Here is a 16,988-nt window from a genome sequence, read left to right as displayed (position 1 = left end):
TTTTAATTTTTTTTTTTTTTTTTTTTTTTAATTTGCAAGCCCTGTCCTTGGTTAGGCTTTTCGAAGTCGACATTTAATAATAATGCAAATACAATTACAGCAAAAGAAAACTTTAACACAATCAAAAATTAACATGTGAACCTACAATTACAAAGAAACCTATTCAGATAAGTGAAAAAATAAACAAAGAAACTACAAAATAACAATCCATAAAAGGTGCTACAACTTTAAGTGTTCAAATATTTATCTTTGTTTGAGCCATTTTTAACATGACATTTAAAAACAGTTATCTAGGAAATATATCACTAGCCTTGAGAGTCTGAATACATGATACATAGCTGTTATTTATTGAGTAGAATAATATAGCTGTTGCTACAAAGAACAGTGACATTGCAATAAGAATGTATGTTCAACATGCTAATACAGACCTAAAATGCAATGTTGCCTATTTATATTTATATCAATAAGAATGTATGTTCAACATATGCTAATAAAGACCTAAAATGCAATGTTGCCTATTTATATTATGCATTAGATATTTTATTGTTCTGGAGTTATAGTGTTTGAAGAAAGAAAATACTTATTCTTTGTGTCAGTTTATTGTCAGAACCAGAAGGAAGATATCAACATAATTTCCCTGTTTTATTCACATTTTATGTTGTATAGGCCTTTAGTATTGCTTTAACCTGAACTGACCACCAGAGGTTGACTTTGTACCAGGGTCATTCTGCATTGGTGTTGTGTGTCACAACAAAGTACATTTGAAGAGCCTTCTTGATGGAAAGAAGACTTTGCCTCATTAATCTTTGCGGTGTTTTTTCTCACAGTTCTGAACACTAATGTTCATCTGTCTTTATACCAGTTGGTATAAAGACAGATGAACATTAGTGTGGAAGGAGTGGATCCTCCCACTCGGTTTTTGACCATAAACTTTCTCCTTTCTCTGCAGTGTTTATGAAGCCAGCACAGGGTGATAAAACCGTTCTTGAAACTGCTTCCACCTCTGTCCCCCAAACCAAGTTGTCCTCCTCCGCTGTCCAAGTGCAGGTAAATATAGTTTTATGTTGTTGTGAGTCTGTTTGACGTGTTAATTTGCTCAGGTTTCTGCCTGATTGTTTGCCAGTGTGCAGATGTGGACAGTCCAGAGGTCATTCTGATCAAAGATGAGGATGATGTTGTAGGATCTGCGCCCGACATTGGTGAGTCGGCTTCACCGGTCGGCTTCACCGGTGCGGTTTCTGTTTTGTAGGCAAGATAACGATAAATGTGTAATAAATAAATGTTGGTGTTCCTTTTTTATTTTTATTTTTTAGGTCAAAATAACTTTGGAGAGGATTGCATGCAGGGTGCAGGGAATCAGAGCTTAGACTCATCCGGCTCATCCTGCTTGATCGATAATAACAAGCAGCTGAGGATCGTGAATGTTCACAGCGTGGGAGAGGCCCCTCTGCAGGAGGACGGCGACATCCTCTTCTCTGCCTCTGAACTTCAGGCTTTGAGCGTCCTGTCTGACCACAGCATCCCTCCAGAGACGATTCTTAATTTCTCGAGTGGTGCGAATGGCCGTGCACCGGTTGGAGCGGTGCAGGAAAACTGTACTGAAGTGGTGAGAAACATCCAACACGAAAGGGATCCTCCCACGCGGAGAGCTTCAGCAGCAGGGAGCCAAGCATTAAATTCCCCCACAGTGGACGCAAATGGACAGCCCATCCACTTCTCGCAACAGCACAACGTCCTCCCCAACCCGATCAGCAAATCCCTGGACTGCGGCTTCTGCGGCGAGCGCTTCCACAGCCGCGAGGAACTTATCGTGCACCGCGCCGGCCACACCGGCGAGTCGCCCATGCCTTGTTCCTTGTGCAGCAAGACTTTCGCGAACAAGACCACGCTGGCCATCCACATGCGGATTCACACGGGCGAGAAGCCGTACGCCTGCACGCAGTGCGGGAAGCGCTTCACGCAGAACGGCAGCCTCAAGATCCACCTGAGGACGCATTCTGGAGAGAAGCCGTTCTCGTGCAGCCAGTGCACCGCCAGCTTTAACAACCCGAGCAACCTGCGCAGACACATGATCACGCACAATTCCACCCTAGGGCTGTGATCTCAATTAAGTGGTCAGGATCCAGATTTTTTTTTTTTTTTTTATGACTTCCAGGAATTTAATGTTTTGTTTATCATAAGAAAACAAACCGCAGCCGCACAGTAGTGTTTGTTGAGTCAGAGTTTGACATTTCCTGGCTTGCAGTGTGAGCAGCAGAAGAACTCCTGACTTAATCCCTGAAATGAAAACAAAACCAGAAATATGGTCCAAGTATTTCAGAGCATTCCTAATAAGACATTTAACTTTACATTTTGTTCTTATGTTGCATATGCAAAGCTCCGGTGTTAAATACCAAACTAACCATACAGTTGGTTGAAGTTACGTAATTAATTGGAGAACCGTAAAAGCAGGATATTAATTTTAATGTTTTAACTTGATTCAGCCTAAGGAAAGCTGCTGTGAATGTCCTGGCAAGACGTTGCGTGAGCAATGATGTTTAAAATTCAATGATTCGGTTACTTCAGAGTCATGCTGACACTAATTTAGCAATTAAATACAGTACAAATACAAAAGGGTATCTTTTATAGGTTGTAACGTATCACGTAAGACATTAATAAAAGTGGCACAAATACGGGGCCTGCTGCCTCAGCATTCTGGTGGGTTGGTGGTTCTCTGTGCTCGGGTGAATCTCGGCTTTTCTTAAATCCACCTTCCTCTTTTAGGCCAGTGTCGAGCTAGCTCTGCACTGTTGGTATTGCCATTGCTCATTCTTTCTGGCGCTTGCTCGACACTCCTAGACACCATAAAACCATTTTCTCTACAACAAAACCTCTTGAAGACCCTTAAATGTTTATGTCCCCTGCAACAGTGGCTGCAGATTTCCTTCTGTATGAGCCCAATATGTCACCAGTTGCTGCATGTTTTTTTCTTTCTTTTGGAAGGAACTACTGTTAATTCAAATCGATAAAGGCCTCCATAACATTTACTTCTTTTATAATGCAGTTAATTAACTAATTTGATTGATACAATTATTTTATTTGTTCTCCTTTACGGTGTTATTAAAATTAACTGGCATTTTTAGCTATTGCTAAAAATATGCAACGCTGTTATTTTGGTTATTTTTAAGCCAATAAAGTTCATTGAGATGACAAAGTTTGATAACTAAACTGACCTTTTGCCATAAAAACAGAAACACCCGTGTGTCACTGCCAAAACTTTTGATCATGACTGTATTCACATTAGCAGTGTATCTAGATGTGCTTTATTCCCAGCTATTTTAAAGTACTACTTAGTTATTGTTATGAATTTTGTTGATTGAAAGCATTTTTTTTTAAATCTTGCATAAATTTTTTTTTAGTTTTTTGTTTTGAATTTTTCTTCACGTCATTGTTTCAGTAATTTGAAGCATTTCTTGTTCATTGATTCTCATTTGAATTTAGTTCAGAACATTGACAAAATTAATTAGTTTAAACTTTATAATTTTCAAGTATTGTTTGATAAATGATTCAATTTAAAAACTTTTTTTTTTTTTTTTTTTAGTTGCCAAAAAAACATATTTCAGGTCAGAACATAAAGCTTATTCTAAATTATTGAAAACACTTTGCCTGGGCAAATTTTATTGTTGATATATGTAAAAACTAAAAGAGCTACAATGCCAGAAATATGTGTTAACTTGCCTTTTTTAAGATTTGGGGAGCATTATTCTGTTTAAGTTTTAGATTCCAAAAAATATTTTAAATGAACACTTACGTTAAAAATAAGATCTTGATTTACTTTCTTGTATTTTATTATCAGTCAAATGAACTTTGTAGAACATTTTAACATAGCATTGAGACCTGCTTGTTTTTTCTTTTCAGAATTTATTTAAGAGCAATTTTAAAGTTTAGAAAAGAATGACTGTTCCTCTCTGGGAGCATTAGGGGAGCTGCATTTAAAGATCCTTTAACACATACTATGCATTTTGAAATAATCGTCTGAGTTTTCATACACAGCACAATGAATTGTAAAAAATAGACAAAGGAAGGCAGCATTTCCTTGTTTTTGTGATTGTGTGCAATTTTCATTTATAAACAAACTTCCACCAACTTTATTGCTCGATTTCCAAGTTTTTATACTTAACAGATAGTTTATGACTTGTTTTTTGTGTTATTTGCTATTTAGTGTCAGATATTCTGTCATAAATAAACAATTTTCCATACTGCATGGCCAGAGGGCAGCACTATTGTAAATACTTCTTGTGTGTCTAATATTTCTAATTCTGATGAGTGTTTAAGGGGGGTCTCAAGGAAACTGTGGGGAAATTCCTTGCATTGTTCCTCTTTCCACTCAGCCTTTCTTAGTGTGAATCATGACTGGAAAGACTTTTGGATTACTTCATGAATGTATTTTATTTATTCATATAATTTTGGTTTTACAGAATTTAACTATTTTGCAGTTTCTTTGTTTTTTCTAATGGAACATTGTTTAGATTTTTTCTTTTACTAATAAAAAAATGTAAAAGTGTAGTGTGTATTTGATGCACACATCCTGAGTCGGTGCCTTTTAGAACCACTTTTCAGTGCAATTACAGCTCTAAGTCTGGATATGATTAACAGCATTGCATAGCTAGAGATTGATATTTCATCCTATTCCTCTGCGCAAAAATAATTTGAACTCAGTCTGAATGCAAATATTATTTTTTAAATCTTGCCTCAGATGTTTTATTGGATTTATTATTAATATTCAATTTGAATATTCTTAGATTTCAGCCATGCCATTGAAGCTCAGGTTGTATGTTTAGTGTCACCCTCCTGGAAGGCGAACCTTCATACCAGGAGAATTAGGTTTCTTGTAAAGGCGTGTTGTTTCACTTTTTATTAAGGGATATCAGAGTAAATGGGATTTAATACAAATATATTGCCAGACTTTTCAGATTTATGTTCATAAAGCAAAAACAAAATGTATGAACTTTAAAAATTATAATTATTTTTAAAAAGTAAAACAAGCAGAATCAGGAAATGCCTAATATAGTCATCAAGAAATGCTCAGTGAGTCATACACAGAAGCGAACAGTCACTTGTCGCGTTGTTTTTATGTGCCAACCATTTTCTCGCGTCGATGTGGAATGCTGCTACTTCCCCCATGGAGTGCATCCAAGCTTCCCCTTTCGTGACCATTGTTCTTGGGCAATCAATGAAATGACATCAGTGTGTGTTCAGAGGCGGAAATACATGGGAGGAGACTGGAGGCGGCACTGCAAACGGAATTTAAATCCCCTTTTTCACAGTTGCAATAACCAACCTGGTCACACAAGGAGATGTGTGTTTGATCAAGAGAGTTTAATCGTAGCTTGGTAAACTGTTCGCAGTGACTATACACACCTGTACGACACATTCTGAGTGCGACGTGTTTACCGTAAAAAGCCTTTTAAATCCCGCCCTCCGTTTGGTAGAAAACTCTGATGTCGCTTGGTTTTCCACAAGGCTGACCCACAGGACAGGGAAGGAGGGGGAGAGAGAGGGAGAGAGAGCAGAAAACACTAAAAACGGAGTAGTCTGGAAGGGGTCGGGGCTGGTATTCCCTCAGCAGGTGAGTGAATCCATAATTATTCCCAGATGTTTGGTTGTGATTTGCGCTTTTCGTGCCCCCCTCCCGTTACTCGCACATTTTGAGGGCACTGCAGCGTTGGCAAGGAGTGGTCGCTTTTTCGACAGATGAGCACGACTCTCGGTGGCTAACGTTAGCTAACGATGCTAATCTAAAAGTTCAAACTGATTAATCCCTCAGTGAAGTCTGCGAGTCAAAAGACCATATAATACCAACGAGTATGACTGTAAATGCCAGGATAGGTTATCTGTAAACGCCGCCTGGCCGCTACATTTAAATTATTTAGCGGATAATGCGTTTGCTATGCTAACGTTAGCTCCCCTCTCGGAGGGCTATGTGGGTTATTGTGATGCTAACGTTGCAAGACAGCCAATCCAGGTCATTTTGCTGCTGAGCGAGCATTCAACTCAACAGAGCTGATTTTTATCTCATTTAGCGGGGCGGTGGCGTTTACAAAGCACCCAGCGTGAGTAAAACGTACAACTCCTAAACAATTAGTCTTTTTTAAAATGTAATTTTCCTGTTTGATGACGTCCTCTTCATTGCTGCTGACCCATATTGCCAAATAATCTGTGATTTCTAAATCATTGGAATGCTAGCTGCTCCTAACTTGAGATGGTTCTCACTTTGGCTCCACATTTCTGGCCTATTTACGCCGCAGCTGATCATTTTCACGTTTGAGAGAAATAAAAAAAAAAGATGAAACTGACTGCTGACGAATGTACACCGACAATGGAAACACAGCTGGGCAGTGTGCTACCGAGTTTTCTTGGAGGACTTTACTGAATACAAAGTAAATGGGGAAAACATATTTGAGTTGTGTGTTCGTTGATGACATCGTAAAAAGTAAAAGAATTGACTTGATCAAGTTGCACTAGTAAACACTTGAGTAGACTGGCTACTTTCCCCACAGAAATGAACTGATTGAGTCATTCTAGTCTGCCTCTCATGTGTTGCCAAATTGCCCTATCATTGGTTCAGCGGTCTTAAAAACTGATAAAATGTTTTGCTAGAGTCACACAGAATAAAACAGACATTAATATGAAGCAAAATTATGAGCTTTAATCAGTTTTCATTGTTAAGAGCTTTTTCTTCTTGATTGATTTTATGACAAAACAAATGAGCATTTTTCAATAATGACGGACCACTGTATCAAGACAATTTGATTGCTTCTATAGAAAAGTCTCAATAGTGTCTTATTTTAATATTTCATCACCGCTACTCCTTTTGTTGATGACTAAACCTGACTGTAAATATTTAAGGCACGATTGTGTATACGTTAAGAAATGCCTTTGCGAAATCCATTCTTCTGTGTGGGTGGTGGTCGGTCACACAACCTGAGATTATCAGTGAACCTGTTGGGTGGGTCTTGTGTGAACTTGTTTTGTTACTGGAAGAAGAAGAAAAAAAAAAAGCATGGGTGTGGATAACCGTCGGCATGAGTGTGAATATGTAAGCTAGCCTTTTTGCTCTTTGTAAACACCGGTTTCATGCAGACGTATACTGGATTGTGGTATTAAAGACTTCCATTTAAGCTTTAGGTCTGTCCTGGTAGATGTTTATATAGTAGGCGTTTGAACTATAGGTGTAACAGGCTCAGGTTTGTTGTTGATCTTCTGGTGCCGCCACTAATAACACCACACGCCGGGCTCTCCTGGCGACTTGTCTCCAAGCCGCCGTTTGATTGCTGACACATGCTCTGGACGTAGCCTGTGATTGTGTCTGCTCTCTTAACGACTCCGGGTTAATCCATAGAGAGCCATACCGGAGGGCGTCTGCACATGTGCGTACATGTTAACTTCACATGTGCATGTGTGAGGAGGTAAGTGGATTAGTGGGGTAAAGCTTCAATCCCATTACAAGTCTCGCTCGGCTTGAGCATCACACTGACTTCGACGTCAAACCGCGGCGTCGGTTCGGCTGAAACCGCTCGACCAGATGTGCGTTTCTGCGAGCGGCTCTCTTGTTTCGGCAGGTGTGAGCGCTCCTTTCAATAACTCGAGTTTGATTAAGTCGACAAAGCACTCATTGATGGTTACGCATGCGCATGATCATCACAGATGTCTTCTGACAGGGTTAAGTGAGTCATGCTGACTGATGGCTGCAGAATCAGATGGGGATATCTGGCTCGTGGTGTGTCAGGGTTCAATCAGATGTTGTTGACCTCAGAGGCAACGTGCTTGTCGTTTTGAACTTTTGCTTCTGTCATGCTTTGAACGAGCGAGCGTGACCCCTTCCTCTGTGCCCTCTTGTTCCCGTCAAAGTTTGGAACGCACTGTCAGGACTTTTGGGGACATGTGACTTGTTGTATTAAAAATTATGCTGTTGGATTCATCCAGTGTTAGTATGGATATAAACTGAAGTAACTTTTTCTGGTACAAAATGACCAAGGTTTCTTGCAATTAATATTCTTACTTTTATGAACTTCATCATGTTTAGGCAATCATAAATGATTATTCATTTCTAGTTTATGACCTTTAGAAGTTGATATGATCAGGTTGTCTGTGTGCTGTAAGCACAGAAGTTGGTTTAATGTGAATGCCATAGTTGGAAAAACATCAGAAATTTTGATGTCTAATAAAATATACAAAATTGAGTTTTGCTTATGTCTGAATTATTAAGCTTATTATGTTTTTGGAATGCATTTGGGGCTTACAGCCTTAAATTAACTTGCTAAAGTTACTTGTAGAAACACTTTGTAGAGAGTAAAAGGGTACGTAATAAAAATTACATTGTGAAATGTAACTGAACAGAGGTTTTTCTATTCACAGATCCAACATTAGACTAAGTAAGACATCTAAGACTTATTGTCTCTTTATACGTAAGGAGTAAAGGAGTCCAAGAATAAATTAATTAATTAGCGGGTATGCTGGAAAACTTTATTTGGACAGAATGAATGCAAATCAGGTTTTGGTGTAATCATTGTTTTTGTCTTATAAAGGTCATAGAGGCGGAAGTGAAAATGAGGGGGAACTGTTTTAGCAAAAATAGGAAGTGGGTTACGTTTGTGTAATGTAGTCATGGGGCAAATGGTGCAGCATGATCCAAAACGGCGGCCATCGGCGAGGGTCCTGTAGGTGGCGGCTCTGTCGTGGAATTTGTTTTTCGGGGAGCTGAAGATCCATCTCCGATGTCGAATCCATAACATCCTGTTTCTCAGGAAGCTGGCGCGAGAGGGAAGGGGAGGGAGCGGCTATGGGACAACATTGATTGTTTTCATTGTTTGGCGAAACACGCTTCTAACTTTCAAGGCCAAAACCAACAGCTGCGAGAGGCGTGGGGAGTGGACAGAAGCCGTTCGAGTCCACAGAGGAACCAAATTTAACCCCGTTCTCGCATGGACACACACACACAGGCCCGCTCAGATGTGTGCGCTGATGTTATCTTTCCTCCCTGGCTCTTTTCACATTGCTGTCTTTTCTGTCAGTTGCACAAACTTCACATTGTTCCCACCAGCCTCCCAGACTGACAGCTGCAAATTCCCTCCTGCCTGCGGTTAAACTCCAGTCACTCATACACTCCTCGCTCTTACAAAATCACACTCCCCCCTCCAGGCTTCCTAAGAAATAACAATCATGGTGTATTATTCATCCTCTGGACGCTGCTTTTTCTTTGCGTATGAAGTGAGAGCTTCTGGATGGTTGAAAGGGTGGCCGAGAAGATATTTAGTTTTTTCTTTCCTTGTGTCACAGCGACCGAATAAGTCGCCTTGAAATGCAACCACAGTAAACAGAGATAGCCGAATGATGATTAGCCACTGTCCCTCGCTGTTACACTGCTTTTCAGTGCAGACGAGGGTGGGCTGTGAAGTTGAATTGGCCCAAGACAATGGCAGGAATGCAAGATTAGCCATTATCCTTTATTCAACAAGCCCAACCTTATCTCAATTATCTCCGCTGCTCTTTTATCCTCATGTTTGCTCCTGCATTGCCTTTGTTTTCCTACCTGAGAGTCTACTTAGGGCAGTGTAGAACAGCAACAAGCCCTATCTGTTGTGGATAAAATCTGCCCTTTCCCGACTCTTACCAAATATGGTCATGTGTGAAGCAGCGCAGCAGTTTATTAGTTCAGGTAGGAGGCTATGACTCCGAGTGTTGGGTTTGTGACGTCATGTCTCTGTCAGTCGCTCCTATCCCGCATGTAAATCCAGCTCCCAGTGGTTGTTGCAGATTTTCTTTCCTTGGGAAATTTCACCCAAGCCACTCCTTTTCTCATTAGACCGCCCTCCTTTCTTCTCGTTTTTAAATCGCCCTGGTTGCCACACCCCGTGCTGGGAATAGCGTGTCACATCACTGTATTTTTAAAAAATGCCCAGGAGCACATGGAGTCTTCCTGGTGAAACCACTAGGATCTCTACACGGGCATCACAAAGTCTGATGGGACTTGCACAATCTGATAGAGGTGAAACTGTGAGTCACTCTTCGCCATCTCTCGCTCTCATTATGCCTCGCTTGTCTCTCCGTTTGCACTTGTTGGTGCTTTACCTGTCAGACCCAGGAGCACCTGCTGCTTGAAGTGTAAATGTGGGTCCCAGTTGGTTGGCCAAACTCTTGACACTGAGGTATACGTCTGTGCTTGTTGACCCGATGCAGCGAGCCAAAAAAACACAAATCGAGCCGCTGCCCCTCTCATCCAACCGGTCAGGCAGGTGTGTGGCAATGGCTGCTGCAGCAAAGCGTGGATTAGGAGATAAGGGCATCCGTTTCCATGGTCCACTTGTTTAACGCTGATATAACATTGTCTCCCTGTGAGCCAACGTAACGCGGAAGTTTGGATGGGGCGGGGGGGGGGATAAAGAGCAGCTTAGTTGAGAAAACAGCAGCATCAGGTTGGCGTTTTTCACATTTAAAATGCGATTCCACCTGAGACGGAAACCTGAGCTCTCTGTGGCCGTTTCGATCTGAGACACATTTTCTCGTTTCTGCTGACTGTGAAATGTTCTGTGGCTAAGAGCGACCTGCAGGTCGGTCAGCTTCCCACAGCGGGCTGCCGTACGCAGGCCAAATGTTGGGTAAATACAGGGTGTGTCTGAAGGCTGGGGCTACTGTGCATCTGTCTCTGCCTCTTCCACTCACTCTGCAAACACAGCTCTGTTGACACGCGTGTTCGCCTTTTACTCGCCATGTTGCTGTTTTTCAGACTTGGGGATGTTTACTGAAAACATTTCTCCCTCACTGTCTCTGCTGTTCTTTCCCCTCCACCTCTCTGTCCTTCTCTGTAGTTCATCTCCCTGTTTGTTTTTTGCTTGGATGTTGAAGAGGCCTTCTCCACATGTCCAACTAGAGCCCCATCTCTGAGCGCAGCGTGACCTCTCACCTCTTCTACCAAACCACGCCCACAGGTGAAGGTGTGTATCCGGGATTTTCGCTGAGCTTTTACACGCTTTGTTTGCTTAAACTCCAATGAGAAATGTGAACTTCTTGTTTGTATTTGTGTTTAAGCCAAAGTGAGAAATGAACACTTCTCCTTTCGATTTGACGCTTAACTTCCTGCTGAAGTTTTATGTCGTTTCTTTATCAAAGTCAATTTAAGTAGCGTTTGAATTAAAAGGGCAATGACTCTAACAATGCTGAAATGACAAAAAGTAACGGCCTATAATCGGTTTCCATCGTGCAGTTTCCCGTAAAAGGAAGCCTTGTCTTGACATGACTGCTAATGTGGCAACTTAAGGCAGTCAGAAGCCTAAAGTGACTCCTCCATTTGTGCATGAAGCTCGTTTATCGATCTGGATGCAGAAGCAAACCATGACACTGACAAATCAACATATTGCATTATTTATATTTGGTGCATTAACTGGAACATTGAAGCATCCGACTTTCTCTTATCGCTCCCCCACACAACTCTGACACCGGTTTGATGCCTTGACTTATTTTAACCTTCATTAAAATACCGCTTTCTTGCGGTATTTTAATGAAGACGTTTGCTATAGACGTTTGCAGAAAAATGCAAAAGATTATCTATTTGGTTCTATTTAAAACAGAAAAGCCCGAGTTAGTCCTACTGCAGCTGAATTACTTTTCAGTAATGTTTTAAGATTTTAATTCTGATGCACTGAAGATGAATGTCTAAAAATGTACATTTACGTTTATACGTTTTGACTAACAAGCTGACATTAGATGACATGTTGGTCAGGTTTTGTTCTCATGCAGCAATTTACCATCAACTTCTTCACACATGTGGCTTTAGTTGGTTGCTTTGAAACCAAACTGCATTAATAAGAGAGCTGCATGTATTTTCTTCAGTGCTTACCAAAAATGGCCTCATTGAAACTGGAGCTTTTAACAAAGGAAACATTTTTCAATTAACAGTTTTTTTTAATTTTTTTTTTTTATAGCATTTATTTCAAGAATCTTATTGCACGCGTGTGAACATTTTTTTATAGTTTGATCTATTTTAATCTAATATTGTAAATGGTCTGGTTTCGATATCACTTGCTGCCGTTGGTTTGGCATTACATCTGAACCGTTTCCTGCTGCAGCGTAAAACCCTGGAGTTTCATTATTTTTGCTTCCACAGGTCGGATGAAAGTCGTGTAAAGAAGTGGGGAGTAACTTTGAAGTCAGACCCGACCTTATCAAAGGAATAACATAATAATCCACTGTAGTCTAGGGGATTTTTTTTTTTTTATGCAGGTTTCAGATGTCATACCTTCACGGTTGTGACTAATGTTCTTTTATAGTTGAGGTAAAAGCAAGACCAGCTCTTGTGCAACCTTGATGCCAACAGATGTCTAAGATGATGCCTAATTCTGAGTCATTGCAGATGGTTTTTCAGCTGAAACTGGACAGAAAAGAGTAACTCTCTTGTTTTCAGCACCAAACCTCCTGTAGATCCTGTGGAGTCAGATGTAGCTCCCTGTTGTTCTGGAGTGCCAGGTTTTACTTTTAAAAACCCCTCCCTGTGTGCTGCTGTGTTTGCATCTGTATGGCTGTATGTAACGCCCCCACTCTCACCCCTTGGGGCTGTTCAGTGTGTATGGAGCAGTGTGAGAACGCAGCGGCTCTGCTGGAGTCAGTCAGGGAGCAGGAGGTGCAGTTTGAACAGCTGACCCGGGCTCTGGAGGAGGAGAGGAGGAGAGTTGGCCTCCCCGCCACCAGCCCCACGGCCCTGGGTCACCCCTTCCCTCTCACACAGGTAACACGCCCCGACGAAGAGTCCAAAACATCCCAATTTCTCCCATCTTCTGCATCATGGATCCTTCTCCCCCCCCCCTCATCTGCACCATCCAGTGAATTTAGTTTTAGTCCTTCGATAGCCTCCATCAGTCATTCTTGCCCTCTCTCTCCTCGGCTCCACCTCCTCTCCATCAAAACTCTGCAGATTGTGCCTTTTGTGTGTTTTGCAGTGAATTCCTCCTTGTTTACAGATATTGCTGCATGCCCTCATACTTCCTCTGACGTTTTTGAGATGGCCGTCACTCTTTCAGCACTCTGTCACTCACCGGATGTTCCCTTTAATGTTGATGAGCATCTTTTGTTGCCTGTTCTGGAATTTCAGAAATGTTCCTCCTCCCTTTCTGCATGATGAAATGGATCTGACGGTCGTGCATGTCACTTGGTTTTCCATACAAAGAAGTACAGACTAGTTTAGAAACTGTATTGTGTCATTCCAGCTCTGCATTAATCATTTTTCTCCAAAAGGGATTTAATGTGCCGTTAATGTAATACCAAAGTAAGTTTTTATTGTTTTCTTAGGCTTCTTAAATGCCTTCTTAATGTTTGGCTTTTACTGTTATTATTGATACAATTTTAAAGTGTAGAGTAGAATAAACTCCCTCCAGTCTTTTTGCTGGCTGTGCTGCTTTATTCAAATAGTCTCAAACTATTCAAATCATTGCCTCAACAAAAGAAATTTGCAAATATGAGTTGTCAGAATTTTTTAATAGATGTTCAGAATTTGCTCTTTTGTTTTGAAGGAAGAAACTAGTGATAAAGCAATATTTTTTACTATTTATTGCAGCTTTTTTTTAACGTTATCCTTTTTTTTATAAAGTTCCAATTTTTCCAAACAGTATTGTATAATTTAGAAGCATTTTTCTCTGTTTTACTCTTGAAACACTGTTTAGTATAAATTATTGAAGTCTGCATGATTTTTTAACAAACAAGCATCTACTGCTGCCTTGAATGCATCAGAAGCTTGACTTATTATTATTTAATTATTTTTTTTTAGTAAAGTCTTGATAAACTTAAACAGGAAAAGCAAATGTTACCTTTGCTAAAAATTTATTATTGAGAGCGTTTTTTTTATCTACAGAGATTAAATGGGTTCTTTCGGATTATTCACCATCAGATTTAATCTTGCCTGAATCCTTAGAGGCTCTTCCGGTAGGGACAAAATAAATGTAGACTAAATATTTTTTTCTTACTCTTGGATAAAAAAAAAAAATCTTAATTTATGTGGATAAAAGTCTTTGCCACTTCAAAGCTTCTTGCCCAGCTCATTGGAGCCGGTTTTAAACATTCATGTGCAAATATGAAAAGTTTATTTTTTTAGACTCCAGTCCAGATTTTTATGGTAGTATTAATTTTAATTTGCCCGTCTGTTTATCTCGGAGGCTGTTTTCAGCTGTGTTTTTATTATTTGTTGGGCGGGTAATAAAATCCAACTGGTGTTTGTTTTGTAATCGCGTGACTAAGCTCCAAGCAATAGAAAAAAAATTGTAGTATGTATACAAATGTGACATTTTTTTAACATCGGTGTTGATGGTGGTGAACCGAAGTTTTTCCACCAGGACAAAGTTCATTGGGGTCGGTAGACTAGAAATGACGACCTGCAGAGGAAGTGCGCCCCGCTGGATATAAAAACACTGCCTTCCCTTCCTGTTAATTTAAAATAACAGGCCTTCCTCCTAGTTAGACACAGCACCTAATCTGATATGATGCATTATAAATGTGACCTGAGTCAGAACGTCGTCTGACTCACCATCACTGTCATAGAGAAACTGATATTAACTCGGCGGATGAGTGATGGCTGGAAAAGATATCTAAAGCAGTGTAGCGATGCTGTGTTCATCTGATGACTGGTATTTCAGGGAGTTTATCTTAAGAATGAATGTTGGTCACAGTTTGAATGTGTGGCAAGAGGTGGTTATGTAAGCGAGCAGAGCAGGAGGAAGAGAAGTGCAGGAGCGTCTGTCTGCATTCCAAAGTGTTCGCCTTTTTGTAGTGTGTGTCTGTGTGTGTGTGTGTCTGGCGCTGATTCATTGAGCCATTAACATGCAGGGACAGGTTGGTCAGCCCTGACTGGGCTTTAGCAGCAGTAAGAGGAACTCTGATTACTTAAAAAAAAAAATATATATATATATATATATATTTTTGATGACTAATGTATATGTGGTGTTTTAATATGATGTTGACGGTTCTTCTTCTTCATCCTAGAACGGGCGTTTAGGGGATGCAGACATAGAACGTCTGAAGCTGACCGACTCGTACATAAACGGCACGCAGGTTTGTTTGTTGTTTTTTTTTTTTGTATTTTATGCTTGATATAAGGTAACTGATTGTTTTGGTAATTGGATAAAATGTCAGTGTACAAATTTTTCATTTAACCACTTAAGCCTTTTTTTTTTTTTTTTTTCATATTACAAATTCATTGAAAGACGCAAATAAGCCAGTTATTTTTTTTCCAACTATATTTTTTTTTGCCTAAAATGCAATGTTGTAGCAGAGCATGTATCTGCAGCTAAAGAAATACTGTATTAATTTTTCTTTTTAATTAAAAATGGGATGGTGAAAGATGCCCAGTATATTTTTAACAGAAATTGAACCAGGTGAAGCTAAAACTATGCCACTTGAATTCAGTGTAGAACAGATTTACCAACATTTTTTTAATCTTAAATACAAAATGTAGATTATTTGTACAGTTTTGGCATAATCACAGTGTTCTTTTAGCAAGTCTGCGTATTCCAGTTGACGATTAATTCACTAATCAGTGAATCATAATGAATTTGGTTAATTGTTCCAGCACTAATTTGATCTCTTTGTGTTTTTGTGTTTAACGTTTGCTGTTGCCATTACAGTACAGAATGGTGGACCCCGCACACGGAGCTCTTGATGACGGCTATACACCTGAGGATGAATCCCAGGAAGTGCACTCTGTCTTTTCTGAGGAAGGAACCACCCGGAGGACAGATAACGGGGTACATCGATGTTTCACGCTTCCATGGTTTTTGTATCTTTTAAAGCGTTTTCCTAAACTAACGTGTCTTGCCATCTCTGTGTCAGATGAAGAAACCAGTCTCGCGCACGGTCCCGCCCTCTCAGTCGTCCATGGATGGGTTGTTGTCGCCTGCTATGGGGGTCTACAGCGCCACACTGGACAGGCCTTACAGGCCCTCTGGGGTTGGGGACTACCCCACCGCGACGGTACCCCGAAATTATCACTATGCTCCGGTTGGCGGCTACGAAGACTACCGGTCAGTTCCGCCGTCGGAGGCATACGCCAGCCTGAGCCGGGGCTCGCACATGGATGAGCGCTACAGGTACGGAAACGCAAGCAACTCGGAGGAAGTACAGACGCAGAACTTCAATTTCTGCTTCATGTATCGGATTTGTTACAGGAACTCTACACTGTTTTTTTGTTTTTTTTTTTTTTTGGAACAGAGCATCCTCTGCAGAAATGTTTAAGTTTCAAGATGAATGCAAAACCACTGGTGGATACTAATGAAAGGCTTGCGTGCCTCTGCTGATTTATTTTTATGTTTGTTCTATTCTAGGTCGGTTCCATTACGCTACTTGCATTTAACCAGTGCCATGGTTGAATTATTGAACTTGTTACTTCCTTTTTGTTTTCTTTACATGTTAATAACCAGCCAGAAGCTTGTAAACGGGACTGAGAACCGAGAACACTTTACATGTCCTGTTTTCTGTACACTTCATACAGGAAGCTCGAATGTGGCCAACCACTTTATGCAACTGTTGTGCCCAAAGTAAATGTGAAACTGTTTTACCGTTCACATGAACCACTGTGGTGTTTTTACAAAGTTAAGACCTCTGAAATGTGCTTTTCTCTTCTACCACACACCTCAGATGTTTGCCACACAGATAAGATGAGAGCTTCTTATCTGGATTTATGCTAAAAATATCTTGCTACATTTGAAAGAAGACAAAACTAACTTCCAAGTAACTTTTCAGAAAGAAGTGGGAGCTTGTTTAAGTCAATTATTTTTAATATTGATAAAAAGTTCTAGCTATAAATGAGATAATCTGCCAACATTTTAACTTGTCACTAGAGATGTGCCGATCAGGTTTTTTCCTGTCGATACCGATACCGATCACCCATGATGGCCGATACACCGATATCGATCACATAATTATTATTTATTTATTTTTTATCATATACACTACCGGTTACATTATGTGGA

General features: G+C 40.3%; 2 protein-coding genes across 8 annotated transcripts in view; both read left to right on the top strand.

Annotated features, from left to right (window-relative positions):
• Window positions 1-4,243, top strand: part of LOC106942289 (zinc finger protein 502-like) — an 8,106-nt gene extending 3,863 nt beyond the window's left edge. The window contains exons 2-4 of one of the 2 annotated variants that reach the window (XM_015025538.1): window positions 947-1,047; window positions 1,124-1,199; window positions 1,314-4,243. In XM_015025538.1, coding sequence (XP_014881024.1) covers window positions 947-1,047; window positions 1,124-1,199; window positions 1,314-2,101 — 965 coding nt within the window. In that variant the 3' untranslated portion in view covers window positions 2,102-4,243. The remainder of the gene's footprint in view (window positions 1-946; window positions 1,048-1,123; window positions 1,200-1,313) is intronic. The other variant, XM_015025545.1, reaches the window with a different exon arrangement.
• A 1,275-nt stretch (window positions 4,244-5,518) lies between these two features.
• LOC106942193 (catenin delta-1-like) overlaps window positions 5,519-16,988 on the top strand; it is a 28,502-nt gene continuing 17,032 nt past the window's right edge. For 4 of the 6 annotated variants that reach the window (XM_015025419.1, XM_015025443.1, XM_015025411.1 and 1 more), the window contains exons 1-4: window positions 10,980-12,760; window positions 15,004-15,072; window positions 15,645-15,764; window positions 15,850-16,106. In XM_015025419.1, the coding sequence (XP_014880905.1) occupies window positions 12,551-12,760; window positions 15,004-15,072; window positions 15,645-15,764; window positions 15,850-16,106 (656 nt within the window). In that variant the 5' untranslated portion in view covers window positions 10,980-12,550. The other 2 variants (XM_015025427.1, XM_015025451.1) reach the window with 2 other exon arrangements.

Source organism: Poecilia latipinna, unplaced genomic scaffold, assembly GCF_001443285.1.
Source record: "Poecilia latipinna isolate Pla-1442-1.1 unplaced genomic scaffold, P_latipinna-1.0 Scaffold95, whole genome shotgun sequence".
Lineage (NCBI taxonomy): Eukaryota > Metazoa > Chordata > Actinopteri > Cyprinodontiformes > Poeciliidae > Poecilia > Poecilia latipinna.
Note: the sequence above shows the minus strand (reverse complement) of the source record. Positions and strands in the feature narration are given on the sequence as shown.